General features: G+C 43.6%; 1 protein-coding gene across 1 annotated transcript in view; it reads left to right on the top strand.

Annotated features, from left to right (window-relative positions):
* LOC148359070 (protein Spindly-like) overlaps window positions 1-18,870 on the top strand; it is a 62,796-nt gene extending 43,926 nt beyond the window's left edge. The window contains exons 4-7 of the mRNA XM_088343982.1: window positions 7,759-7,825; window positions 7,914-8,075; window positions 8,164-8,239; window positions 18,621-18,870. Of these exons, the coding sequence (XP_088200108.1) occupies window positions 7,759-7,825; window positions 7,914-8,075; window positions 8,164-8,239; window positions 18,621-18,765 (450 nt within the window). The 3' untranslated portion in view covers window positions 18,766-18,870. The remainder of the gene's footprint in view (window positions 1-7,758; window positions 7,826-7,913; window positions 8,076-8,163; window positions 8,240-18,620) is intronic.
* Window positions 18,871-21,694: the final 2,824 nt, after the last annotated feature.

The following is a 21,694-nucleotide window of genomic DNA, read 5'->3' on the forward strand; positions in this document are numbered from 1 at the left end:
ATGCCGCCTCGTCCCCTTCAGAGATGAGGCCGATCAAGGTGGTGTCGTCAGCAAACTTAATAATAGTGTTTGTGGGGTGGGTCGGTGAGCAGTCGGAGCTGTAGAGGGTGAAAAGCAGGGGGCTCAGTGCACAACCTTGGGGGGAGCCAGTGTTCAGTGTTAGGGTGGGAGAGACGTGGGTACCGAGTTTCACCGACAGTGGGCGGTTGGAGAGGAAGTCCATTATCCAGTGGCAGATGGAGGGAGAGAGTCCTAGGTGTGCAAGTTTCTCCACCAGGATCTCCGGGATAATGGTGTTGAAGGCTGAGCTGAAGTCCAGGAAGAGCATTCTGACGTAGCTCCCCCGGTGATCCAGGTGTTTCAGCACGGTGTGAAGTGCTGTGTTTATGGCGTCGTCAGTGGAGCGGTTTGCCCTGTAGGCAAACTGGTGGGGGTCCAGTGTGAGTGGCAGGGAGTTTTTGATGTGCCGGGACACTAACCTCTCGAAGCACTTCATGACCACAGGCGTAAGAGCTACAGGCCTGTAGTCGTTGAGGCTTTCCACTGCTGATTTTTTGGGGATGGGAATGATGGTGGAGGTTTTGAGGCAAGGTGGGACGGTCGCCTGTGACAGGGACCGGTTGAAGATGGTGGTGAAGACCCCAGCCAGCGGATTGGAACAGTCCCTGAGTACCCTCCCTGGTACTCCATCCGGGCCAGTTGCCTTCCTGGGGTTTATGGTATTCAGCGCACGCCTAACTTCGTGCTCCTGAAATGTGAGGGAGTTGCTGCTGGTTGTTGGTGGGTGTGATGTGGCTGTTTGTGGCCTACCAGCTTCAAAGCGAGCGAAGAACTGATTAAGGTCCTCAGCTAGTGAAGCCTCAGCCTCAACAGTTGCCAGGTTGTGGCCTCTGAAGTTGGTGATGTGTTGGAGGCCGCCACATCCTCCTCGGGTCATTTCCAGCGAAGAGGTGCTCGATCCTCCTTGTGTAGGCTGCTTTTGCTTTCTTGATGCCTCTCTTCAGGTCAGCCCTGGCCACCCCGTAAAGAGCCTTGTCTCCAGACCTGAAGGCGGTGTTGCGGTTTTTGAGGAGGGTGCGCACCTCGCTGGACATCCAGGGTTTTTGATTTGGGTAGTTTTTGATTTTTTTGTATACTGTGACTTCGTCCGTGCAGTAACGGATGTAGGATAAAACAGTGTCAGTGAATTTCTGGAGGTCATGGTGTTCAAATACCTCCCAGCAAGTTTGATCAAAACAGTCCTGCAGCTTGGAGAGGGCTCCCTCAGGCCACGTTTGTATTGTCCTCGTTACAGGTTTTGTTTTCCTTCGGATGGGGGTGTATGAGGGGGTAAGGGATATGCATAGGTGATCCGAATTTACTAGGTGGGGGAGGGGGGAAGCTTTGTTTGCGTTTTTGAGGTTGCTGTAAACGCGGTCCAAAGTTTTAACACCCCTTGTTGCACAGTTCACATGTTGATAGAATTTTGGAAGAACAGTCCTTAAAAATGCTTTATTAAAGTCGCCAGCGATAATGAAAGCTCCGTCGGGGTGTGCAAGCTGTTGAATGTTTATGGCAGCGAGTAGAAGGTTTAGCGCTGTGCTAGCGTTAGCATCCGGAGGAATGTAAACAGCTATCACAATGAGCACAGTTAGCTCTCGCGGTATATAGAATGGTCTACACGATACCGCCAGAAACTCTAGATCGGGCGAGCAGTGTGCATCAATAATTCTGCTGTTATTGCACCACGCATTATGTACGTAAATGCATAGTCCCCCACCTCTTTTTTGCCGGAGTCTTCGTTGCGGTCGTATCGGTGTAGCGTGCGTCCTGCTAGCTGAACTGCAGCGTCGGGGATCCGCGGGTCAAGCCATGACTCCGTGATCACAAAAATGTTGCTATTCCGTACGAAGTTGTTGGTAGCTATCCGCAGCTCAAGCTCACTGATTTTGTGTACGATGGATCTGGCGTTGGTCAGGAAGATACTCGGAAGCGCTTGTCGGTGTGGTCGTCTTTTTAGCTTCTTTGCTAGGCCTCCCCGAGAGCCTCGTTTTTGTTTACGTTCCCTCCGCCGTCTCCGTCGCTTGTTGGGCGGGCAGGTAACCCAGGGAGATCCCGGTGGTCTTCGTATGTCCTTTGGGATGTTGTTGTTGGTGTTGTAATCGTGAAATGAGTCGAATCTAATCTTAGACCCAGGTTAATAAGTTCCTGGCGACTTAAGGTGATAGTTGCCGAACAGGTATTTATCAAAGAAAAGATGAGAGATATGTAGCGAGCAGAGACGGGAGTCGTAGGCGGAGTGTCAAACAAAGGTGCCAACGAAAGCTGCTTTAATGACAGTTAAACTTGCAATCACAAAACAAAACAAGAGAGCGGCTCGAGCCGGCCGAATTAAGAGTCCCCCTAGGAACTCGCTAACTAAACAATGGTTCCGTGGATGAATTATGTAAAACCCACTACACAAGCCCCCCCAGAATTCACCCATAGTCAAAGTCTCAGTGCCTGGTTGGGACGCTGACCCGGCCACTGCGGGTACAAGGAGCTGGAACAGCGGGGGGGTGAGAGCTTGTGGACTCAGCTGGAGAGCCCACAGGTGCTGGGGGCGGAGGGTCGGAGTGGGTACCCACGGGGCCGGAGGGTCGTGTCGCAGGAGGACGGCCGCGTCGTGGGGCTTGGGCCAGTTCCAATGGCTTGGACATATCCATGTGGGCAGGCTTAACCCTGTCCACGGAGACAGTCTCTGGCCTACCACCAATGTCCACGACCATGGTCTTGTCACCATGCTGCAGGACCTTAAACGGTCCATCATAAGGAGGGCGCAATGGTCCGCGGTGGGCATCGTGGCGAATGAAAACAAAACCAGCCGAGCGCAGGTTGGAGGGAACCCGTGAAACTGGCCTGCCGTGTCGCGATGTGGGGATAGGCACTAACGCTCCTGCAGTGCCCTGCAAGATGGACTTCTCCCTGGATGCAGCTCAGGGTGTCGTTGGGTCTGGGATGAAATCACCTGGCACCCGCAGCACTTGACAGTAAACCAACTCAGCTGAAGAGCACTGAAGGTCCTCTTTGGGAGCGGTCCTCAGTCCCAGCATGACCCAGGGTAGCTTATCGACCCAGTCCCCATCGGTCAGGCTGGCGCGCAGGGCCGCTTTCATCGAGCGGTGGAACCGCTCGCACAACCCGTTAGCCTGGGGGTGGTAGGCAGTGGTGCGGTGAAGTTTGACTCCCAGGCTCTCGGCAACCGTGTTCCACAACTCGGAGGTGAACTGTGCGATGAGAGATGAGAGATCTGCAGGGGGTCCAAAACGGGCGACCCATGTGCTGATGAACGCCCGGGCCACATCGACAGCTGAGGTGGAAGTCAGCGGAACTGCTTCAGGCCAACGGGTCGTCCTGTCCACCATCGTCAGGAGGTAAGTGAAACCGTGTGAAGGGGGCAGTGGGCCCACCAGGTCAATGTTAACGTGGTCAAACTTCCGTTCGGGGATGGTGAATGGTACCAATGGGGCCTTGATGTGACGGTGCACTTTGGCGCGTTGACATGCCACGCATGAGTCGACCCAGTCCCGGACGTCCTTTCTCATCCCTTTCCACACAAACTTCTGGGCCACTAGCTTAATGGATGCTTTCCTGCCAGGATGAGACAGGCCGTGTATTGCCTCAAAAACAGCCCGACGCCAGCCAGCAGGGACAAGCGGCCTAGGCCAACCCATGGAGATGTCACAACAAAGCTTGGCCCCTGAGTCTCTGACCGCAACCTCCTCCAGCCGCAAACCAGTGTCTGAGCTCTTGAGCGTTTGGATGCCGTTATCAGAAGCCTGGTCCACACTCATACTGGAATAATCAAGCCCCAATTGCACAGCGCTGATGGTTGCTCTGGACAGGCAATCCGCAACCACGTTGGACTTCCCAGCAATGTGCCTGATGTCAGTCGTGTATTCCGATATGAATGACAGCTGGCGCTGCTGGCGGGCGGACCACGGTTCGGACATCTTGGACATGGAGAACGTAAGAGGCTTATGATCAACAAAGACGATGAACTCACGGCCCTCCAAGATGAAACGGAAGTGGCGAATCGCCAACCAGATGTCAAGTAGTTCTCTGTCGAATGCACTGTATTTACGTTCTCTGGGGACCAGCTGGCGACTAAAAAAGGCGAGTGGCTGCCAAGCATTGTCAACCCACTGCTCGAACACGGCACCCACTGCTAGGTCTGATGCGTCTGTAGTCAGTGCGACTGGGGCTCCGGGGGCTGGGTGAGCCAGCATGGCTGCCTGGCACAGCGCTGTTTTTGTGTCCTCGAATGCCTTGGTCCTCTCAGCGGTCCATTCAACAGCTTGATTGGGTGACCTACCCTTGAGGGCCTCGTAGAGTGGGCGCATGACATCAGCGGCTCGGCGAATAAACCTATGGTAGAATGTCACCATGCCGAGAAACTCCCTGAGGCCCCGTGCTGTTGGCGGCTGAGGAAAGGTGGAGAAGGCCTCTACCTTAGACGGTAGGGGGGAAGCCCCATCCTTGGTGATGAGATGCCCGAGGAAGTGGATGGAGGGTACGCCAAAAACACATTTCGCGGGATTTATAATCAGGCCATGCTGACTGAGCTTGGTGAAGAGGTCTCTGAGGTGCTCCAAGTGTTCCTCTTCTGACGTCGTCCAGGTAGACGAACACAAAAGGCATGTCCCTGAGCACTGAATCCATCAGCCTTTGGAAGGACTGAGCGGCATTTTTCAGTCCGAACGGCATCCTGAGAAATTCGAACAACCCAAATGGAGTTATCACGGCCGTCTTCGGTGTATCTGAGGGATGCACTGGCAGTTGGTGGTATCCCCGCACTAGGTCCACCTTGGAAAAGAGAAGTTTGCCCGCCAGGTGTGCAGAGAAGTCTTGAATGTGCGGGACTGGGTAACGGTCGGGCGTGGTAGCCTCGTTAAGGCGGCGATAGTCCCCGCATGGGCGCCAGCCACCGCCTGGTTTCGGGACCATGTGTAGTGGAGAGGCCCAGGGGCTGTCTGATCGGCGAATGATGCCGAGACGTTCCATGTTATCAAATTCGGATTTAGCAGCTGCCAGTCTTTCTGGATTGAGTCGTCGGGCCCTGGCATGAACAAGGGGGCCCTTGGTTTCAATGTGGTGCTCAACCCCATGTCTGGTCGTGGAGGCTGAGAAGGTGGGCTTCGCCAGACTGGGGAACTCAGCGAGGAGCCGGTGGTAAATATCACCGTCCAAGAGAGAGCTGGACAGACCCTCAAAAATCCCTTTGTCGCGGACACACGCGAGAGAGGAGAAATTCAATGCTTCACTGAGGCGGCCATTTTTCACATCGACGAGTAATCCATTGGCACACAGAAAATCTGCACCAAGAAGAGGAAAAGCAATATCCGCAGTGACAAAGTCCCATGTAAACTGCTGACCGCCAAAACACACGTCCACTGTCCGTGTCCCGTATGTGCGGATGGGGGTGTCATTAGCAGAAGTTAATGGAGGTCCATGTGTTCCCCCCCCCACATCGTCCACAGTGGCAGGGAGGACGCTCCTCTGGGCGCCGGTGTCACACAAGAACTTTTGGCCGGAGATGGCGTCCCGGATGAACAGTAACCGGTTTCTTGCGCCTGCACTCACGGCCGCTACAGAGTGCAGGCCTTGAAGTTTCCCGTCGAGTTGGAGGTGCAAGGGGGACGGCACTTCTTGGCCCTGGGCCCAAAACGTGCATGGTAGTAACACAGACCTGACACATTCTGATCGTCAGTGGCCGTGCGTGCCTTGCTGGCTGGGGGCGTCGCACTTGATGGTGTGTAGGTGCGTGTAGGGGCCAGCACCTCATGTGTGTATCTGTGTGGCCAGGAGAAACCGGTCCGCTTCCTCTGCCAGTGCACGCGGATCTGTAATGGTTGTATTCGCAAGCGCCGTCTGTACATGCGGCGGCATGTGACGCAGAAAAAGTTCAGTGAAAAGAAAATTTGGCTCTTCGGTGCCAAGCAAGTTTAACATCATTTCCATGTGATCCGATGGCTTACTGTCTCCTAAGCCCTGAATAGCAAGGAGGCGTCGAGCACACTCAGAACGCGACAGTTCAAAGATTCTGAGGAGATATGCCTTCAGTCCCTTATATTTATCCAGTTGAGGAGGGGATGTGATGAAACTCACCGCTCTGGCTGCAGTTGAGCTCCCCAGAGCAGACACCACGTGGTAATAGCGAGAGTCATCATCAGTGATTCCGCGCAGGGCGAATTGAGCCTCTGCTTGTGCAAACCATGTTAACGCCGATGACTCCCAGAACTCAGGGAGCTTGAGAACGGGCGCGTATGCCATGTCGGTATGCTCAGTATTATGCACGGCCTCGGAAACTTCCACGAGACTAATGTCGGGGTCACCAATGTAGCGAGCAGAGACGGGAGTCGTAGGCGGAGTGTCAAACAAAGGTGCCAACGAAAGCTGCTTTAATGACAGTTAAACTTGCAATCACAAAACAAAACAAGAGAGCGGCTCGAGCCGGCCGAATTAAGAGTCCCCCTAGGAACTCGCTAACTAAACAATGGTTCCGTGGGTGAATTATGTAAAACCCACTACAACTTAAAGTAAAAAGATTTACTGGAGAGACACGAGAAGCCGCTGCGTATAGTCGCGCCGCCATGTTGGAAAAATACAGGACCATTCTGGAAGAAAACCTGATGGAGTCCGCAAAAGACCTGAGACTGGGACGGAGATTTGTCTTCCAACAAAACATAAAGCAAATGTTGCAATGGATTGGTTCACCAAAAAACATATTTCATTTCATTTTATTTCATGAAGGTGTTAGAATGAACAAGTCAAAGTCCAACTCCAGACCTCAATCCTAATCTGTGGAAAGAAACGGAAAACTTCTGTTCACGCTTTCCATCCAACCTCACTGAGCTTGAGCTGTTTTGCAAGGATGAATGGGCAAAAATATCAGTTTCTCGATCTGCAAAACTTATACATACCCCAACCGACTTGCAGCTGTAATCGCAGCAAAAGGTGGCGCTACAAAGTATTAACTCAATCGGGTAATTTTGCACACCCACTTTATCGTTTTTTGTTTGTTAAAAAAAGTCTGTGAGTTCCACTTTGTGATTGTGTCCCACTTATCGTTGATGCTTCACAAGAAATGACAGTTTTATATCTTGATGTTTGAAGTCTGAAACGTGGCAAAAGGTCACAGAGTTCAAGGGGGCCAAATAGTTTTGCAAGCCACTGTATATGTGTGTGTATCTATATGTGTATATATGTATATATCTGAATTTGTATGTCTATATATGTATGTGTTTATTTATATGTCTATGTATACATGTATATATATGTGTATATATGTATGTATATATGTATACATGTATATATGTTTGTTAATATTTATATGTATGTATGTATGTATGTATGTATGTATGTATGTATGTATGTATGTATGTATGTATGTATGTATGTATGTATGTATGTATGTATGTATGTATATGTTTGTATATATATATATCTGGCCCACCACTCTGGGCGCCCCCTGGGAGGAGTTTTTAAGGTTACCCGTGCTTCACACATGTGAGATGACACCAAACCTCACTCCAGTTGCCACTAGATTTTATCAGTCAATGTGATTAATTTGTTGCACATGTTCTAATATTGTTTGATCATTGTTCTTGACATTGCAAAACAGAATTATGAACTAATGTTGAATGTCCTACAGCATTATTGCTTATATGTTATTAATGCTCATTCGAGGGGCCTCAATATTTAAAGTTGTGAAGGTTTTTTATTTTTGTTTTCACAAAGGCCCAGTGCGATAAAATCCAGTTACAGCTTCAAGTGGATGAGTTACAACAAAAATATGAACCAAAAGGTAATCAACAATTGTTTTTAAAATTTTTAAAATGCACATTATTTGAGTGCTACATCATAACATGTCTCGTTTTGTAATTTGGTCACAGAGACAGCAGTGGCTTCATCCCATGGAACAACAAAAGAAAAACTTCAAATATATACTATGCCACTTGATGGAACTTCATTTGATAATCGCAATATTATTTCAAATAAAACTGAAATTCCACAGCATATGTTTCTTCACTCTTCAACCGATGAGTGTCCGACTGGTGAGACAGTATTACCGCTGCAAGATGGGTATTTTTGTCATGGTGCTCTCTACTGTCACAACTAACATCTTGTTAATTATGTTTTTAGGATTTAAAATGGAGCCTAAATCAATTAAGAATGTCATAATTGGTGGAGATGACCCTGCTTTGACCACGGATCCAAGGTCAGCATTTCATGCGTAAACAGTTGTTTTACTACATTGAATTTTTTTTTTATTTAACTTGATATACTGTATTTTCAGGACTATAAGGCGCACCGGGTTATAAGGCGCAACCCCCAAAAAATGTTTTTTGTCCTATATTTGGGGCGGCAGTAGCTCAGGAGGTAGAGCGATCGTTTTAGGATTGAGGGCCCCCAGTTCGAATCCCGGCTTGTCCGTGTTACATGCCGAAGTGTCCTTGGGTAAGACACTGAACCCCCAATACCCCCAATAAGCAGGTTAGCGCCTTACATGGCTGCACAGATCATGGCCGCTATTGGGAAATGTGAAGCACAATGTAAAGCGCTTTGGGAAGTCATTGACTTGAAAAGCGCTATATAAATGCAGATAATTTCATTTCATATTTTCAATACATAAGGCGCACTGGACTATAAGACGCTACAGTGGGAACGTCAACAAAACAGTTCGGTCAAACTTATTAACCCCTTAACATTCCGACGGCTCGCATAGAAGCAAATGCGTGTCTCAGACATGTACGGACACAGTGTCTGTACGATGTCACCAATCACTCAAATGCGTCATTCCACATATCATTAGGAAGGTTAAACTCTTGTGTTTCAAGAAATGACAACCATTTCTTAGGTTCTGATTTCTTTTTTGCTGGCAACCGTGTGGACAGCAAAGTAAGAATTTTATTGTCCAGGGAAACGTGGTTCTTTACTGTGCATATGAAAATAAACACTTCTAGACACACACAGATCAGTCTGAAACAATATACTGGGAAAATATAAAGCCGGGGTAGCTCACCAAAGTCCTCACGTTCAATGTTAATGCGCTACCATGGCCTCTTACATACCTGAGTGTTGTAAATCCAACCGTGCAAAATATTTACACTCTCCAAAACATGCAATAATGCAGACAAATAAAAGAAAAAAAAATCTTCAGAGAAGCGTCTGCATCGACAGACATTGCTTGTTGATTTTTCAGCCAATTGCAGGCTTTGTTTTGCCCTGCTTTATTTATTGTAAATCAATGGTTCCCAAACTTTTGCTGGCTGGCGCCCCCTAGGCACCCCCCCCCCCCAGGCGTATATGGAAACAAACGCCTTTTTCTTGATATTTGGTATGCTGCAATTTCACTGGGCCAGAGCGGCGTGCGGTGTAGGGCTGCACGATTTTGGGAAAAAAAAAAAAAAAAAAACTATTTCCGATTTTTTTTTTTTCAGACCAGTATTGCGAGTTCGATGTGATTTTCCCTTTTTTTCTGAAGAAACATTTTCTGTGTCAATTTAGTTTTTGTTAACGCTCAACCATATTGGAATGCTAAACCTAAATTAAACAGCACCATCTTCTTGCGAGCTTTGTTAGGGTTGCTTTCTGTTGACTGATTTTTTACTTTTCAATTCTTCAATTGATGGAAGTACCTACCCACCTATGAAATGCACTAGATAGCACTTCAAGCTCATTAAAATAGCAGTCTGGAGAATTTTCAAAATAAAACATCACAAAATATCATTCCAATTACCGTATTTTCCGCACTATAAGGCGCACCGGGTTATAGGGCGCACCCCAAAAAAATAGTTTTTGGTCCGATTTTTGACAGAGATAAGACGCACCGGATTATAAGGCGCTACAATGGGAACGTGGACAAAACAGTCAGATAGTTAAGTCCAACTTATTACCCCCTTAACATTCCCAAAGCTTGCAAAGACGCAAATACGTGTCAAGAACACGTGCGGATGCGGTGTCCGTACGATGTCACTCAAATGCATCGTTCCATCATTCGGAAGGTTCAAGTCTTGGGATTCAAGAAATGCCAACCATTCCTGAGTTTCTATTTTCTTTTTCGCTCGCAACTTTACTGTTCATATGACAATAAACACTTGGAATTGAGTTTAATTTAAAAATAGACACTCCATTCCATCCATTATCTGCACCGCTTATCACAGAAACATCGAGTTCAGTCTGAAACAAGATACAGGGACAATATAAAACTCGAAGTAGCTCACCGAAGTCGTTGTGTTCATAATAATGTGCAGCCAATGTCCTCTTATATCCGTGAGGGTAGTAAATCAAGGAGAATAAAATAATTTAAAATACAAAATAGAAAAAAATGCTTTCTCTATGCCGTCAGCCACGTGCCATAAACATTCATCTTTTTTGGCCAATTGCAGGCTTTGCGTTGCCGTTTAAGCCAATGCCAGCCTGTAAATGATAAAAAGGATCCGCCTCTTGACCTCCGAATAACTTTAGCCAATAGTGATCGATTCAAATGATGATTGACACATTGGTTAGCCAATGAAACGCCGGTAAATAAATCCCAGCATACACCGTTGTTTTGGCCAATTGCAGGCTTTGTGTTGCCGTTTAAGCCAATGCCAGCCTGTAAATGATAAAAAGGATCCGCCCCTTGACCTCCGAATAACTTTAGCCAATAGTGATCAATTCAAATGATGATTGACACATTGGTTAGCCAATGAAACGCCGGTAAATCAACCCAGCATACACCGTTGTTTTGGCCAATTGCGGCTTTGTTTCGCCGTTTAAGCCAATGCCAGTCTGTAAATGATAAAAAGGATCCGCCCCTTGACCTCCGAATAACTTTAGCCAATAGTGATCGATTCAAATGATGATTGACACATTGGTTAGCCAATGAAACGCCGGTAAATAAATCCCAGCATACACCGCGTACTACTTGGCGTTCGGGGGAAAATCTAGTCGGCGGCTGCAAGTTAGTTGGAAAACTTTGCAATTTTAAAATTGATCCATAAATAAGGCGCACTGTATTATAAGGCGCATGGTCAGCTTTTGAAAAAAAAAAAAGGCTTTTAGGTGCGCCTTATAGTGCGGGAAATACGGTATTAATTCAAACCCACCATTCCTGCGAACTTATTAACACTACTGCTACAACTATTTATTACTCTTATTGTACCATTTCACTTAGCAACTTGCATGAATAAATAGTGTTACCTCTAATCGATAATGCAGTTTTGGGGTCGGACACTATTAGACATTTTAAGCTAGTCACCAAATTGGTCTTTTACCTGTAATCTTTTTTACATGCTGGTACAAATGACTTGTTTCCTCTGGACCTAGCGACTATGTGAAAGCAAATTCCGCAACGGGCACATATAATCACATATTTTATACACTAATCTTCGCAATACCCATCCCTCAACGTCATAATGCGCCTAGTTACCAAATGTCACTGCGGCACCAATGATAATAACAACAATAAAAATAAACATAATATTTAAAATAACAGTTCTGATATAATAATAGCAACAATAACAACAAGTTAACCATAGTTTTAAACGCAGTATATCCAATCTCCCTCATATCCCATTCTCTTCATCCCTGTATTTCGCCAGTAATGGTTTTTGTATTTAAATTTGAACACATGGATAGTTGGACATTGTTTCATCTCATCTTGTAAATTATTCCAAAGTTTGTATGTGTCTGATGTGTGTTTTCCAACTTAATTTATTGGCACACTAAACGGGTTCTTAAATTGCTTTAAGCATTCAGCGATGTCATCAAAACTTGTGTACATGCTTCTACTGTTAAAGTGTATTATTGAGAATTTGCCTTTAGATTTAACAAAAGTATTATATTCATTTCCAGTATAATATTTTCAATTGTCTGAGCTAACTGATAGAAATTTGTGGTCTGGATCGAAGTCATCTAATCTTGAATTATTGGAGTCAGTGTGATCAACAATACTCAGTTCCGGTAGATCGTGGCCTAATATATTATGATGGATTTTTTTATTGTGATCTGTAATAAAGGTGTCCATATTGTCAGTCCAGGATGCCATTGTTACACTTCAGGCAAATCTGTCCAGCTCCTGCATTTCTCGGACCCAAAGTATTTTTTCTTCTTCTGGAGTGCCGATTAACTTTATGTATACTCTACAGTTTGAAGTCCAAGTTCCTTGTATCTTGTTTGTTTTCCTCAAAAATCCAGCATGTCGTTAGTTTTTTTTTTTGCTTAAGTGTTTATTTTAATAAACATTTGTCCCTTTTAGTTTTTTTCCTTGCTTAAGGATTTCATGTTTTCGTTTCCTGTTGACAAATCTCACGATGGTTGCCTTAGTCGGTCCTCACCTCTGGTTAATCGATGGCATGCTTCTATGTCCTCAGCATTGATTGGTATCCCTTTTTTGCTCATAAAAGCAATGACCCGTTGCTCAGCAGAATCTTCATCAGCATCCGTTGCAACATTTTTATTTGCTACTGCCTTGGCGTAGGTCCGTGGTTTGATGTCCAGACCGGTGATAATAATGTCATTGATCCTGGTGTACTGTTCCAGATCTGCTACGGGTCCTTCTAGCGCAATAATCCTCTTGTCTTTCTCCATGTTTTTGTTCTTTAGGTCTTTAATTTCAGCCATTAAAATCATGATTGTGTCTTGACTATATCCATTTTGCCCATTAAAAAGCCGGGTAACTTTTTAATTTCCTCGAGTTCTTTATCCCTGCTCCGCATCTTGAAAATTCCACGCTTCTCTTACGGCACCGTCCGCTGATCGCCTCACCCGATCGCCCTCTGACTCTCAGGTTGTTATTTCCGCCGGACTTAGTTTCCCCGGCCTTTGGTCGCTTCACAAAGCAGCGCCGCCATGTTTGCCAGCATCAACAATAGCCGATCTCGGAAAGCAGGCTTCCATCCTGCACTGGTTTTCGAAAGAAATCCGCCGAGTCAACGGCAACGTCGACTCCATTCTTTAGTTTCTTTTCGAAACCCACAGACGCCAAAATGGTGGCATTCAAGTAGCCATCGCACATTAGCGGCTACGCTAGCTTCACTCACAGTGCGGTGCGGTGCGATGCGAAATAATTAAATAAGTTGTAATGCGTTGAAGTATTGTGCGATTTTCATAGAAGGTGGCAAATGTTTTGTGAATTTTTTTTCACCAACATTTCCAAATCATACGCACACTATTTTCACCCAAGGTCCTTTAAAACCCAAATAAGGCTTTTGATTCCAGTTAAGATTGCCTTTACAACAGAATATCACTATAAAGAAAAATACATGTTGACACCTTTTATATTTTAACTACAAGTTTAGAGGATTAGACTATTATGATAAAGTTCTTTGTTTTGCCTAATGTACAATACACAGCCCCAGTCATCATCTCTTTAATTCAATGCACTCGTTCTGTCACATGTGCAGAAAAACACCCCCAAAGCATGATGCTACCACCCCCACACTTCACAGTATTGATGATGCTCTTCGTATTGTAATCTTCATTATTATTCTTCTGAACACGCTTAGTAGAATTATGAGCAAAATTTATATTTTGGTCTCATCTGACCACAAAATGTTCTCCCATTACTCCTCTGTATCGTTCAAATGGTCATATGCAAACTTAAGTCGGGCCTTGACATGTGCTGATTTAAGTAGGGGAACCTTTCGTGCCATGCATGATTTCAAACCGTGATGTCTTAGTGTATATTCTACCGTAACCTTGGAAACGGTGGTCCCAGCTCTTTTCAGGTCATTGACCAACTCCTGTAGTGTAGTTCCGGGCTGATTCCTCACCTTTTTTAGAATCAATGAGACCCCACGAGGTAATATCTTGCATGGAGTTCCACACCAATTGAGATTGACCGTCATGTTTAGGTTCTTCCATTTTCCAATGATTGCTCTAACAGTAGACTTTTTTTCGCCAAGCTGCTTGTCAATTGCTCCGTAGCCCTTTCCAGCTTTGTTGGGTTTACTATTTTGTAGGTAACGGCCTCAAACAGGTGCATGTGATTCAGGATGATACACAGAGTGCAGGTGTACTTCTCATGGGTGATAAAATACTTATTTAAATACTTATAAATGTGTATATATATATATATATATATATATACCGTATTTTCCGCAATATATGGCGCACCGTGTTATAAGGCGCACCTTCAATGAATGATATATTTTAAAACTTTTGCCATACATAAGACGCACCCCATTATAAGGCGCTATAAGTGCATGCTGGTTTAAGATCAGGTAATTGTGCAATTTTGTAATTGTAATCCTGTGCAGTCCTTCGAGACATTTTTGTGATTAAGGGCTATTTACGGTAAATAAATGTGACTTGACTTGACTACAGTGGAGAATGTAGTTACGTTATGCAACCTCTAGATGTTGCCACGCTATAGGGAATGTCAACAAAACATTCAAAAAGGTCAAACTTTATTGTTAACAAACAAGCTTTCCACAACTCCATTCACTCCCAAAATAAATAAACAGCCGTTTTATTATTTTCTCTGAGGTAAAGCATTTTAGTGACACATCTTTAACATCTTTGAACAACATCAAGGCATATCATTTTATTTTTCCTCCATTTAGTCAACACGCAAAAAAAAAACGTCTGATACTGTTATTTTAAATGAAACGTTAGTGCAATCGCAATAAAGTGACACTCGTAATGTGCAAAAACAACAAGTGCAAAACAATAACAATAAAGCAATAACATAATAACTGTAAAATGTAAAACGTAAACACACAAAAGAAAAACAAAGATCACTCTATAAGCTCCTCATTGACGAATCCCTCGAATTCTTCTTCTGCAGTGTTCGAATTGACCATCTCAGTGAATGGGCCATCCAACACGTCCGGCTCCGTTTCATCAAGGTCGTCATTAATTGAGTCAGTGTCGCTGATGTTGTCTGACTGTTCGGGGACAATTCCCGTCTTCTTGAAAGCTCGGACCACAGTTGAGACTGATATATCAGCCCATGCATTTACGATCCACTGACAGATGGTGGCGTATGTCGCCCGGCGCTGTCTCCCCGTCTTGGTGAACGTGTGTTCGCCTTCTTTCATCCACTGCTCCCACGCAGTACGCAGTCTGGCTTTGAATGCCCTGTTGACACCAACATCTAGCGGCTGGAGTTCTTTTGTCAATCCACCCGGAATGACGGCATGCACTGAATTAGTGTGCTTCACATGGTTTTTTACACTATTGGTGATATGTGAGCGCATGGAGTCGTAAATCAATAGGGACGGAGCTGTGTGAAAAAAGCCACCCGGTCTCTTCGCATACATTTCTCTCAACCATTCAATCATCTTTTCTTCATCCATCCATCCCTTCGAGTTAGCCTCGATGACTATGCCGGCTGGAAAATTTTCTTTTGGCAAAGTTTTCCTCTTGAAAATCACCATGGGTGGAAGTTTCTGGCCATCAGCGTGGCAGGCGAGAACTACAGTGAAGGAGGATTTCTCATTCCCTGTGGTGCGTACATTCACTGTACGTACTCCCGTTTTATCCACTGTGCGGTTCACAGGAATATCAAAGGTGAGTGGAACCTCGTCCATATTTATGATATGCTCTGGCCGGATCTTTTCTTCAGCAATCTTGTTTAAGCAGTATGTGCGGAAAGTGGCCAGCTTTTCCTCGAAGTCAGCTGGCAGTTGCTGTGAAACAGTAGTTCGAGTACGGATGGATAGATTGCATCTTTTCATAAAACGAAAGCACCAAGTAGGACCACCCCTGAATTCTTTAATATTGAGTTCCTGTGCCAGCGCTGTTGCCTTCATACGTATAGTTATCGTACTGACACTTCTGCTTGCCGCTCTTTGTTGAACAACCCACTGTTCAAGTGTCTCCTCTAACTCTGGCCATCTTGCTTTATTGCCACGGAAACTTTGTTGAGTTTTCCTTACTTGGCGGAGCTTATCTTCATCCTTTCTCCACTTCCGTACCATCGATTCATTTATGTTTAACTCTCTCGCTGCCGCTCTATTGCCGTGTTGTGCTGCGTGACTGATCGCCTTAAGTTTAAACTCGGCGTTGTACGCGTGTCTCTTAACAGGAGCCATTTTTTTTTATACAAATGCACGTATGAAAGAGAATCGTTGTTTAATATTTCCCAGTATGCACAGCGCGAAAAATGGAGTCGGCGGCTGTTTCTCGTAGTTGCGAGACCTTGCGAATTTAATATTGAGCCATATATAAGGCGCACTGTGTTATAAGGCGCATGGTCAGCTTTTGAAAAAAATGTAGACTTTTAGGTGCGCCTTATAGTGCGGAAAATACGGTATATATATATGTGTATAGAGATATATATATATCTATATCTATACATATATCTAGATTTCTCTCTTTCTATCTCTCTTTATATATATATATATATATATATATATATATATATATATATATATATATATATATATATATATATATATATATATATAAAAATGTATTTATGTATGTACCATATTTTCTGCACTATAAGGCGCACCGGGTTATAGGGCGCACCCCCAAAAAATAGTTTTTGGTCCTATATTTTCCATACATAAGGTGCACCGGATTAAAAGGCGCTACAATGGGAACGTCGACAAAACAGTCAGATAGTTCAGTCAAACGTATTACCCCCTTAGCATTCCGAAAGCTTGCAAAGAAGCAAATACGTGTCTCACACATGTACGGACAGAGTGTCTGTACGATGTCACCAATCACTCAAATGCATCGTTCCAAATATCATTCGGAAGGTAACTGTGTGGACAGCAAAGTAAGAATTTTATTGTGCAGGGAAATGGGGTTCTTCACTGTGCATATGACAATAAACACTTTGAATTGAATTTAGGTTAAAAATAGACTCATCAAAGAAACATCAAGATCGTTCTAAAACAAGATACCGGGGAAATATAAAGCTGCATATCTCACTTAAGTTCTCTTGCAGCCATCACGTTCAATAATGATACGTAACCATGGTCTTCTTACAACCGTGAGTGTAGTAAATCCAGGAGAGTAAAATATTTACAGATACAGAATAGTAAAAAATGTTTTCTCTATGCCGTAGTGCAACCTAACGTGTGATTCACATTCATCTTTTTCGGCCAATTGCAGGCTTTGTTTCGCCCCTTTAGCCTATGCGAGCCTGTATATGATAAAAAGGATCCGCCCCCTTTACCTCCGAATAACTTTAGCCAATAGTGACTGATTCAAATGATAATTGACACATTGTTTAGGAAATGAAACGCCGGTATATAAATCCCAGCATACACCGCGGACTACTTCGCCTTCGGGGGAAAATCTAGTCGGCGGCAGCTTGCCTTAGTTGCAAGACTTTGCGACTTAATATTGATCCATATATAAGGCGCACTGTATTATAAGGCGCATGGTCAGCTTTTGAAAAAAATAAAGGCTTTTAGGTGCGCCTTATAGTGCGGAAAATATGGTGTGTGTATATATATATATATATATATATATATATATATATATATATGTGTGTGTGTGTGTGTATCTATATAGATTTAAACATTTCCACTGAGGTTGCAGATAGAATCTCAGGGGGAAGACAGCACTTTCCACAGCACTTAGCCTTCACCGTAGCTCCGGCTCTGCATCCACGATAGGGTCCCCTCATCACATCGGCACGAGAGTTCTTCAGGGCAAGGAGTTGATTCCTCTAATAAAAGTATTTTTGTGGGTTAAAACCCATAACGATCGGATAGAAATTAATGGCAAATGGTCTGCATTTATATAGCGCTTTTCAAGTCAATGAAGACCTACTAAAGCGCTTTACAATGTGCTTCCACTTACCCATTCACACACACACTCACACACCAATAGCGGCCATGCAGCCATGCAAGGCGCCTACCTGCTTATTGGCGGCATTAGGGATTCAGTGTTTTTTCCAAGGACACATATAACACGGAGGAGCCGGGAATCGAACCTGTAATACAAAGTGTAGTGTTCAAATGGGACAAAAACACCGAAGATAGAAGCAGACACTTAAAACAATAAATCACAAAAAGATCGAAATAACACTGACCTGCTGGAAAGGCTGCCGCTCATGGCGGCACCTATGATGTATGTATATAAATGTATGCGTATATTTATATATGTATATATATATATATATCGATCAAGCTGCTCTTGGCTTACCAACCAGACTTAGTCGTGGTGAAGAAAGAGCAGAAGAGGGTGGTGATAATGGATGTGCCTTTCCTAGCAGCTGCCAACATCAGAAAAGAAGGAACACGAGAAACTGAAGAAGTACCAATGGTTGAGAGAGCATCTGGAACAGATGTGTAAGGTCAAGGCCTGCGTGTGGTCCCTGTGGTAGTGGGGGCACTTGGGGCGGTAACTTCAAAACTGGAAGAGTCCAGAATTGTGCAGTCCGAGGAACAGCTACGATATTGTGTGGAAACGTCAAACTTCTGTTCACCTGGTAGAAGTTCCGAGCCTGAGAATGACACAAACTACACCGAGGAGGAAATTTAGAAAATAAAAAATGACGTCTTTCATTTAAACAGGACAGCTTATTCAATTCACGGCTGACTCAAGTCTTGTCCAATGTCCAAGTCGTATTTGTTGATGATTCAGTGCTTTTTTTTAATGGGCGTTGTATGTATTCTTTGGATAATTTTTTTGTTTGTTTTTCTTTGCAGCTTTCACGTTACCACCTGCAATGTTCTGGTCAACGGGGAACAGAACAAGCAGAAAAAAGCAGAAGATCCAAAACAAGCAAAGAATGTTGACATGTTGCATGTCCGCTCTGAAAGCAGCATGGAATCCCAATGTGCTCATCAATAGAATGGTATCGGTGTTTTTTGTTTTTACAGTTTTTACTGTTTTTTTAAACTAAGTGTTGTAGTTTTTTTTTACTTCGATAAATAAAGCAATGTAATGGTTATAAGACCAATGATTTTGTTTGGTAACATTGTTACACAACCCCACAAATTAATAAGTATCAATCAAACAGACTCATCAATCTGGCAGACTCATCAATCTCAAAACAATTAGCTAGATGAAAGAAGTGAATTATATAGGTGAAAAATGGGTTCATAACCTATGAATTGAACAAAACACCCTAAAACTCTAAAAATGACTTATTGTTAGATTGGAAGCTATTACAAATCACTGATTTGAAATGATTTAGCCAAAGATATCTTCAACAACTTCACAACTTGATATGAACACCTACAGCTGATCATGTAAAAAGTAAATCAGCAATTCACCCATTTTTAATGTGATTCATATTTTTATCAGATTTGTTATTTTTGGCCCTCTTTCAACAACTTGGTTGTTAGGGTGGTTCATTTTTTGGGACAACTTACAGTTGCTATTAAGAATTCTATTTTTCATCTTAGGTGGCTTGAGTGCGTGCAACATATACAAATAAACTGGTTTATTATCACAATCATTTGTTGTCATAAATTTTGTTCAGATTTATTATATTAAGCAAAATTAACTAAGTCCAATATTAATCCTGAGTGGGTTTCGGTAGTACTTAAAAAACTTGAGAGAAGCTTACTGGGAGAAATTAGACATATTACATGGTTCTAAAGAAGTTGAAATTTGCTCTGAATTTATTGGGTATGTTTTTGAGGAATGCTGATTTTAGGTTCGGGTGTAAAAGTAGAATGGTAACATTAGGCATAGAAAAATATAAAGAGCATTTCTGGAGCGTTTTACTTATTAAAATTGCCAAGATACAGTAAAACCTCTGTTTTTGAGCGCCTCTCAGTTCGAACAAATCGGAGTCCGACCAAAAATTTCGAGAAATTCTTGCTTCGCTGTTCGGTGAAAAAAATCAGAGTTCGAACGCCGGTAATGCGTGAGTGCGTACACTAGGGTGCGATGCTGAGCGGCGTACGAGTGTTTTAGCCCCTTATTATGCCTCCGGAGAAAGTCAGTGCAAGCAGCAAAGTTGCTACAGGTGAAAAAAAGGAAAGTAGTGCGTACAACTATTGAATAGAATAGAATAGAATAGAATATGCCTTTATTGTCATTGTTACAACATGGGATATGCTGTGACAACGAAATTGGACGACTCCAGTTCCACATTTACAGTGAGGATAAGGAAACAAAGAGATAAAGGAACAAAGAACTAACTGTCTTTGTTGTAAGTTGGCTTTGTTATTGCATTTAAGAAAGAAATAATAGCAAAATATGAAAAAGGTGTGTGAGTGTCTGATCTCGCTAGGGAATACAGGATGGCTAAATCTACAATCAGTACGATACTAAAGAATAAGGAGGCTGTAAAATCTAGTGATGTGGCTAAGGGAGTGAGTGCTATAAGCAAGCAACGGCCGCAAGTTTTGGAAGAGATTGAAAAACTTTTGATGATTTTCCTCGCCCCACCGTCCACCTGCGCCTTCTGCTGACCACCACAAAGGTAAGAAATCCTATTAATAATTCTTTTCTTTATCCTTTTTTTTATTTTTACACGTTCATGTTAGCGTAATCTTTCGTACGGGAGATTACAATAACGTGAACGTACGATCAGCCTGGGTTAGCTTTACGTTAAACATTCAAGCTAAACATTCAGGGTGTTGGAACGGATTAAAAGGATTTACATTATTTTTAATGGGAAAAATGATTTTGGTGATCGAACAAATCTGTTTTCGAACAGGGTTCTGGAACGGATTATGGTCGAGAACCGGGGTTCCACTGTATTATTAATTTTAGGCTATTTATAAATTTATGAAGTGACAAATATTAACTTTAACCAGTCTGAATTATTTCATGTGCCAAGTTGTCTAGTGCACTCTTTAACATAAAGAAGATAGGCATTCACATTTTGAACATTTATCTGTTAGAATTATTCAATACTCTGGAAGCTGTTCTAAAGTGACCGACAACCACGGCGCACCATTTGGACTGAACATTGGGTACTGCCTCAGGACCAGGACAACTTGATGTGGTTGACGGAATAATGAATCCTGTTGTATATCAGAAGATCCTGAAGGGGACCGTCTGGCCATCAGTTTGTGCCCTCACACTCAAGCTTTCTTGGATGATGCAGCAGGACTGCAATCTTAAACACACCAACAAGTCCATGTCTAATAAGCTAAAAAAAAAGTTCTGGATTAGCCAAGTCAAAGTTCGGATTCAAATCCAATTGAGTTGTGACCCTAAACAGGCAGTCCATGCTCGAAAACCCTCCAATATGGCAGATATGAAAACGTTTTTTAAAGAAGAGTGGACCAAAAGATGCAAAAAATTCATTACCAATTATCTGTAACCTCTGCCAAAGGCTTCCCGACTCGCCGTTAAAAAACCTAATACAGGTTTTTGAGTGATAAATATTCAAAAAAAACACAGAAGTCAGGAGGGGGACAAGTACTTCAAGGCACTGTAGTTGTATGTAGTTTGTGGATGCAGTTGTGTTTTGTCTAGAACTTTAACATGCAACAGGGAAGTTAAAGGCTGACCTGGTTAAAACTTGTGATTGTATTAAGGTATTGAAAGGAACACACAGAGTCGAGGATTAGGTCCGTCCTGGTCCATAGTGCTGTTGGTCTACGGGTCCATTCCGTCATATCTACCGTCTGTTAATGCGACACGATGTTGTGTTATGTTACAATAAACTGCACCAATCGTCATTAGTTTATTGGATCAGTATCTCCACCTATCTTGTGTTATGTTACAATAAACTGCACCAATCCTCATTAGTTTAGTGGATCAGTATCTCCACCTATCATGTGGAAGACCGGGGTTTGGTTCCCCCATGGGCAGA

Source organism: Urocampus carinirostris, chromosome 9, assembly GCF_059441175.1.
Source record: "Urocampus carinirostris isolate Australia breed hairy pipefish chromosome 9, RoL_Ucar_1.0, whole genome shotgun sequence".
In the NCBI taxonomy this organism is placed as follows: Eukaryota; Metazoa; Chordata; class Actinopteri; order Syngnathiformes; family Syngnathidae; genus Urocampus; species Urocampus carinirostris.